The 8208-nt window shown below is 37.0% G+C and overlaps 1 protein-coding gene across 1 annotated transcript; it reads right to left on the reverse strand.

Annotated features, from left to right (window-relative positions):
- Positions 1–582: 582 nt before the first annotated feature.
- cdkn2a/b (cyclin-dependent kinase inhibitor 2A/B (p15, inhibits CDK4)) lies at positions 583–3936 on the reverse strand. Its single transcript, XM_057843835.1, has 2 exons — positions 3556–3936; positions 583–2518 (listed from the first exon to the last, which is right to left on the reverse strand). Exons 1-2 carry the CDS (start codon positions 3679–3681, stop codon positions 2267–2269), a joined length of 378 nt encoding a protein of 125 aa, XP_057699818.1. The 5' UTR covers positions 3682–3936; the 3' UTR covers positions 583–2266.
- Positions 3937–8208: the final 4272 nt, after the last annotated feature.

Here is an 8208-nt window from a genome sequence, read left to right on the forward strand (position 1 = left end):
TATATAGCACATTCATCTACATTGTTACAATGCCCAAAGCGCTTTACATTAGCACACATTTACCCTTTTATGCACACATTCACACACCAATGGTGCTGCTGCCATGCAAGGCGCTGCCAACCCACTGGGGGCAAATTAGGGTTCAGTGCCTTGCCCAAGAGCACATTGACAGTGGGCAGTCGGAGCCGGGAATTGAACCACTGACCCTTCGGTCCCAGGAAAACTCAAGCTACTCGAGCCGCCCCATAAGCATTAGATATAAGCACTATAGTGCGGCAACACTTAATAGATAACTAATAAATGATCATTTTAATCAACTGTTTTGATAGTTGGTACATCATTTCAAAACATTTTTGACCTAAAAAAAATGTGCAAATCCTTGTTTTTAAGCCTCTTATGTGTTTTTAATTATTATTTTTTTTACATTTTTAAATAATAAAAAAAAAAACAGTAAATGTTCTATTTTACAGGATAAGAAAAAGTAAGTAAATCGTTTTTTTTTTTTTCGTTTTTAATTTTTTAAAAAATCCAAAGGGAAAGATACTTGCTATTAATCCCATTAGAATATTTGCTTTGTTTTTTGAGCAGTATGTGTACTGTAAATATATGTTTATGTAGTTATTAGGGCTTTCAAAATTATCGCGTTAACGGGCGGTAATTTTTTAAATTAATCACGTTAAAATATTGGACACATTTAATTCACATGCCCCGCTCAAACAGATTAAAATGACAGCACAGTGTCATGTCCACTTGTTACTTGTGTTTTTTGGTGTTTTGTCACCCTCTGCTGGCGCTTGGGTGCGACTGATTTTATGGGTTTCAGCACCATGAGCATTATGTAAATATTGACATCAACAATGGCGAGCTACTAGTTTATTTTTTGATTGAAATTTTTACAAATTTTATTAAAACAAAAATATTAAGAGGGGTTTTAATATAAAATATCTATAACTTGTACTAACATTTACCTTTAAAGAACTACAAGTCTTTCTATCCATGGATCGCTTTAACAGAATGTTAATGCCATCTTGTTGATTTATTGTTATAATAAACAAATACAGTACTTATGTACAGTATGTTGAATGTATATATCCGTCTAACTTTCCATTCCAACAATAATTTACAGAAAAATATGGCATATTTTAGAGAGGGTTTGAATTGCGATTAATTAAGATGAATTAATTTTTAAGCTGTGATTAACTCGACTAAAAATTTTAATTGTTTGACAGCCCTAATATTAGTACTGTACATTTACAGTACTTCTCAGAAAATTTGAATATCCTGTCAGATCAGCAGTTATTCTTCTCATCTGGGCCAATTTAAGACTTTTTAAAGGCTCAGGACGCTTTTGCAGGTGTTTTGAATTGCAAAAAAACTGAAGTTTTCCCCCCAAAAATTCTGAGTTTGTTGGTATGTGGTTTTCCTAAACTGAAAATTTTAATGAGAAAAGTTACAAAAAGGAATTGCTTGAGATATGTCAATTTGCGTGTAACTGCATAAAATAGTTGGTTTCATCTTTTATGTTAAATCGACAAAATAAAACAACTTTACTTCATATTCATTTTTTGGGGGATACATCATATTCTTAGTCCTTACTCAGTGTAGTTTTTAATTCCAATGCACATTAGCGGCCCAGAGTAATACAAATCCCACGAGCCAATTAGTCAACTAATCGCAAATATCAGATAATCTGAAAAAAAAAACTCATCAAGCTCCATATTGACTCACATATGCGCAGAGAGATAGGAAAGATTAGATTAGATTTTATTTTTTAAATGTTGATCACAGCAAACAAATAACAAAGCCACTTTGTGAGCCAAAAGAGATTAAATAGCATAAATGAAATCAAAAGACGTTCGGAAGGTGGTATAATTTGTGCATAAAGTGCTTTACAGTTTTCCCTTCCGTATGAACACTCCATGTTGCCACCATTTAGCTTTAAGTTTTCTATTTTTCATGGCAAAAGTAATATATTATGTGTTATGCTTTCTCAGTAACAATTTGAATGGGTTTAACTTAGTTGTTAATGAGCTTGAGACTGTCTGCTATAAAGTGCATCCTTTTAATAAACGTTATTAGTGGCAAGTCAATTGAATGATTTCAAGTAAAGCCCAAACACGGAAATAAATCCGGTTTGAATTCCAATCATACCGACCTTTATCCTAATAATCCGGATTTCGTTTGAAAAAAAAGCCACTCTTAACGTCAGAGTAAATAAATAAATTTAACGGTACAGTGCAGTCTCTAAAATTCTTAAAAGTGTTCATCACAGAGAGTCCAGGAAGGCCACGACGTCTGCGTGGCCGTGTCTCCGGGCCACATCCACGGGCCGACAATCGGCGCTGTCCCTGGCCTGCGGGGAAGCGGCGAAGCGGACCAGAAGCCGCGCGGTGTCCCCGAAGCCAGTCCGGGCGGCGTCGTGCAGCGGCGTGCTCCCGGTGTGTGCGTCGGCCACGTTCGGGTTGCCGCCGCCGGACAGCAGGAGCTCGGCCACCGTCGTGCTGCCCATCATCATCACCTTCGGACGGGGAACAGAACCGAGGCCGAGGGGTTGAAAAGGAAAACCAAGTGTTCTTATTGCTGGACAAAATATGGCCTCAAATCATTTTTGAGTACGTTTTTAATTCGTTTTGGATTAACACAATTATTCGAATGAAAGAGTTAATCATGGATTTTTACCCCCTGATTTCACTCTTACTTTTTCTTGAGCTCACTGATTGCCATTGACGCCAATAAACTATTGATCTAGTTATTTAAATTCACAGCATTAAAACGACATAGAGAGGTCAATTTCAGCTGTTTTAAAAACGATATAAAAGACTAATTTCTGTAATACGTGACCATATTAACCCTTTAATAGCCGTTTTTTTTTTTTTTTTTTTTTTTTTATGGCTGCAAGATGAGCATTCAGCCACTCTTCCCAAATTACACGTCTGTCGCCGTCGATGGTATGCATGTTAATTTCTATGGGGGGTGGACTTTACAGTGGTATTTGGGGCCGTGTTATTCTGCTTTCATTCATTTTAATTTTATGTAGCATTGTATTGATCCATTCATTTATTATCTAAAAATCTTTTTTTTTTTTTTTTTTTTTTTTAAATCATGATTAATAGTTGTAAAAGACTATGCTAATATATATATTTTTTTAATTACAAAAAAGTCACTTGCCCTATAAAGGGCTAAAGGTCTTTTTTTTATTATTACATTCATATCGGAAAGAGCAACTTTATAATAGCTTTATTATCCCAAAGTACAGTGACTCATTTAATCAAAAATGAAACTCACTTTTATAACTCAATTGGGGAAAGTCTATATTACATTTTATTTTGAGTGTTGTAATATTTTAAAGCATACTTTTTAATGTTATGATTTTCTACCATCATAAAAAGTTATAACAACCAATAAAAATACATGTCAATGACCAAATAAGTGCGTATTTTGGAGGACATCGCATAGTTTATGTATAAACTTTGAAATTTTATCATTATTTGTAATGTTTTAATAATGTGAAAACAGGTTGAAGAAAAGACCATGGAATGCCGCGTGTGTCCTGACCTGCAGAGCGGTATATCCCAGCCGGTTGGCCCCGTTGACGTCTGCTCCAGCCCGGAGGAGTCGCTCAACTTCGGCTGCGTTCCCCGTCGCGGCCGCCGACGTTAGTTCATCCTCCAGAGTCCTCATCGTCCAAACTCCCGAGTCTATTGATGGTCGGTGATACCCTTCAAAGCCGACTCGCCAGGTTGACAGGTACTCCGCAATAATAGCTTGACAAATATACGCGTGGTTGCTATTGTTGTTAATGTTCTATTACGCTCCTCTCGGTGCCGGTATTTAAAGTGGAAAAGCTGTCAGTGAGAGGCGACATAAATGCAGTAATGTGTCCGGGCTTGTCTTTCCCACAGGCGGCTTTAAATGGGTGATGTCATCACCCATATTTTGCGCATGCGCACTGTCTTTGTTGTCCTTCCGCATTGACAGCCGCGTGACAGTAGCCAGGGAGGGCTAGCTATGAATGATGCAAGGGCGTAGGTTTAGTCTCAGTATTGGTATAGGGACGATATAACAGCATAACGTGCATGTACACTTTTTGCTGGGGACGGGACGTTAATAAGACCAAACAGATTGGGTGAACGGCGGTCAGGGCTACATTTCACATGCACAAAAAAGAAAGTTTATCAATTGATAGGCTAAATGATTAATGCAAAATAAATCTGTATTGATTTATACCAACTTTTACACTGCACATTTACAGTATACCGTCTTAATCTGATATTTTTTCTTAAATTTAGTCAAATAACTTTTTCCATCTTGTTTTGAGTGTTAAAGGCTAGTTAACAGATAAATGCATCAGACTCTTCCACTTACTTTTAGTAAAAAATACTATTTTTTAAGCCCATGCATCCAAAAATCGTTCATTTTTCATCTAAATCAAGGAAAAATGCTTTCAAATAATTCAAATAAATTTTTTTAAAGATAAAATATACAAACTTTTTGCTTAAAACACCGTAATTTCCCGAATATAAGGTGCACCTGTGTATAAAGCACACCCCAAATTTACCTGTAAAATCTAGGGGAAATTATTGTACCTGTTTATAACGCGCACCCTAATTTTAGCACCAATAAATAAAAGTACAAGAAAACAGATCTCATGTGCAGATACAAAAATCTCATTTTACTGACTGGTGAAGCACAGCACAAGCATAGCATATTGGTAGTTCAAAACATTATCATAAACTGACAATATTTACGGTAATAATATGATTTGACAACTTCTCCAACTTACCAGAATCTAGGAGAAAACAAAACAGATGTGACTTTTCTTTTAAAGGCTGCTGTATAACTTGCTCGTTTCATCATGATGAATAAATGTTTCTCCCATGGATTGATACGGTAAAATGAAAGTGAGAACGTAAGTCGGAAATCCGTGAGAGCTCACCGCTGTCGACACGACAGTAACAATAGGAAGTATTTTTATTTGGGTTTGAGTTTCCCGAGGGACCGATATAGTTGACGGACACAGGAAGTCTGTGTGCTTACGTTTGTTATGGTCCAAGTTGCGGAGCTGCAATAAACGTTGACTCAAATGAGTTCAAGAAACTAAATTCTGTGCTTTATGAAGAGTGAAAAAAGCAGAATTTAACACAGACAAAATCATTCGGCCGATTAGAGTGAAGTATTACCGAAACAAAATGGTGACGTCACGTACCGTAATGGTCGGCAACGGATCGCCTCATAAGTTTCTTCAACACAACGTGGCCGTGTCAACAAAAAAAAAATCGGTTTATATATATATATATATATCTGTCTCCATCCATGTACCCGTTTATAATGCGCACCATGATTTTACAAGTTGATTTTGTGCGCGTTATATTTGGGAAATTACGGTAAGTCTGTTAAGCTTATTTTCACCTAGCTATTTTTCTTATTTCAAGAAATGTGAGTAAAATTTACTTAAAGCACCTTGAAGGCAAGAAGCATATTGGCCCAAAACAGATATTGAAAACGATGTCGATATTGTCCGATAACATTTTAAAACTCTAATATTTCCACTAAAAGACAGATACCACACCCATCATTGTTTACAAGAAAACATTTCCCCTATGTGTAAGCCGGACTGGACTATAAACTGTAATGTTCAAAGGGGGAGTGGCTTATGATCCGAAAATTAACGGTATATATTTGTGAATTTTAAAAAATATATTTATAAAACCAAAATAGTCTATTTGTTAATATATTATAATTTAAGTACATGGACTAAAACAGCGGCACGGTGATTGAGTGGTTAGCACATCTGCCTCACAGTTTTTAGATAAAGGGTCCATTCCAGATTCGGGCATTCCTCTGTGGAGTCTTGCATGTTCTCACCATGCCTGCATGGGTTTTCTCTGGGTACATCCCCAAAATATGAATGGTAAGATTAATTGAACACTCCATAAATGTGATTGTGGGTCTTAAAGGTTGGTTGTTACTATGTGCCCTTCGATTGGCCGGCACACAGGTCAGTGTGTACCCCGCTTCCTGCTAAGCTTGCCACTCGTTCCTTGAAATAAGGAATCTTTCCGAACTGGGAATTAAAATTTGAGTTCCGTATTGTACCAATACGGAATATACAGTATATAAATAAATACATTTCTATGTATTTTAAAAGTTTGGGGGATGTCTTTTTTTTCCGCCTGTACGGCTTTGGCCACGAGGGGGGCATCCCTTATTTTCTATTTCTGAAAGATGTCAAGCCTACTTCCTGCCCTTTGTTAGCTAGGATATGCTCCAGCACCCTCACAGCCCTCGTGAGGTTATCCCTCGTATTGTCTTAGTCAGAAGTGACCCGTTTTTGTATGCAAAAATTAATGGTACTTTTGACATGCCCAAACTTGAAAACGGGTAAATCTTGACCCAAACACAATATACTGGAAAGGTTTAGTATTTTAAGACTAAGTTAAATCACAGATTTGATCCAATAGCAAAAATATGGGAAGATTTCTAACACAATACAAGGGATAAGAGGTATGAAAAAGTATCTGAACCTTTTAGAATTTCACATTTCTGCATAAAATCACCATCAAATGTGGTCTGATCTTTGTCAAAATCACACAGGTGAAAAAAAAGGTGTCTGCTTTAACTAAAACCACCCAAACATTTATAGGTTTTCATATTTTAATGAGGATCGTATGCAAACAAAAAATCAAATCAAAATCAATTCAATTCAATAAACTTTATCCCTTTGGAGAGTTCCCTCAGGGAAATTAGTTTCCAGTGCCCATAACACCACAGCAGCAAAGATAAAAGTATAAAGTGCGTTGTGTGTTATTCCCAAACAATTCAACTTCGGTTTCATCAGTCCACAAAATATTTTGCCAAAACTTCTGAGGAGTGTCCAAGTGCATTTTTGCAAACATTGCAAACGAGCAACAATGTTTTTTTGGACAGCAGTGACTTCCTCTGTGGAGTCTTCCCATAAACACCATTCTTGGCCATAGTTTTACATATAATTGATGTGTGCACATTGGACCGTGCCAGTGATTTTCATAAGTCTTTAGCAGACACTGTAGGGTTCTTTTTTTACCTCTCTGAGTATTCTGCGCTGAACTCTTGGCGTCATCTTTGGTGGACGGCCACTCCTTGGGAGAGAAGCAACAGTGCCAAACTGTAGACATTTGTAGACAACTTCTCTGACTGTCGATTGATGAGCATCCAGACTTTTAGAGATGGTTTAGTATCTTTTCCCAGCTTCATACAAATCAACAATCCTTGATCGCAGGTCTTCAGACAGCTGTTTTGACCAAGCCATTACGCACATCAGACAATGCTTCTCATCAAGACAATTCTTACCAGGGGTGTGTTTTATAGTGGGCAGGGAAGCTTTAAACCATTCATCAGTGATTAGGCACACACCTGACTTAAATTGTTTGGTAAAAATTGGTTTCAATGGCGTACCGCACGCAGGCTATTTTTAGACCGTGGCGTCGCATCGTAAAGCGGAAGTAAAGCCGAAGTGGGACATTATAGACCCGCCCTCGCATAGACACAACGCAATTTGTGCTACTTTTCGCCGGTAATCTTTCAAAAACAAACATGCCGATCACACATTGCTTTTTTGGAACTTGTAGAAATGACTCTAGACATTAAAACACATGAAGGATGTTTTCTTCATACGTTTCCGGAAACCAAAAACTCGGGAGGAAAAAATGTGAAGACCGAATCAACTTGCGCTGACTTTAACACCAGCTCGGTCAATCTATTCACATTTCATATGCAGTAAACATTATGTTCGGTTGGCATGGTCTTTCAGAGGACAAAGAGGTAAGCCATTTTTATATTTTGAACTTATTTTTTTAGCGTAACATTGTGCCGTACTGCTTCTGTCTGACAATGAATGACCTGAAAAGAATTGCAATGGTATCTAACTGCCAATGTTTCCGTTTCTGTTTTATATATATATATATATATATATATATATATAAACAACTTTAGTAAGGGGGAACTGTAAATAAATTATAGGATTAAGATGTGTTATCAATGAAAAAATTAAAAGTGTTCGTTGGCTGTCACTGAGTAGCATTTGCGATCGCTACACAAAGCTAACTAAATTACCCCCAAGAACGGTAAGAGACGTAGGACAACCAGAGGATATATAAGAAAGACAGGGCTGATGGTAAAGGATAGCTTGTTGAAACAGGAGAATGTCATTGTCAGTCACGTCGATAAAAA

The sequence above is a fragment of the Corythoichthys intestinalis genome, chromosome 8 (genome assembly GCF_030265065.1).
Source record: "Corythoichthys intestinalis isolate RoL2023-P3 chromosome 8, ASM3026506v1, whole genome shotgun sequence".
NCBI classification, from domain to species: domain Eukaryota; kingdom Metazoa; phylum Chordata; class Actinopteri; order Syngnathiformes; family Syngnathidae; genus Corythoichthys; species Corythoichthys intestinalis.

Excerpts from the sequence above, each read along its gene's own strand:
- cdkn2a/b (XM_057843835.1), bottom strand. The coding sequence starts at position 3,681 with ATGAGGACTCTGGAGGATGAACTAACGTCGGCGGCCGCGACGGGGAAC. Across the intron at positions 2,519-3,555 it reads TGGGATATACCGCTCTGCAG|GTGATGATGATGGGCAGCAC; the intron begins GTCAGGACACAC and ends CCCCGTCCGAAG.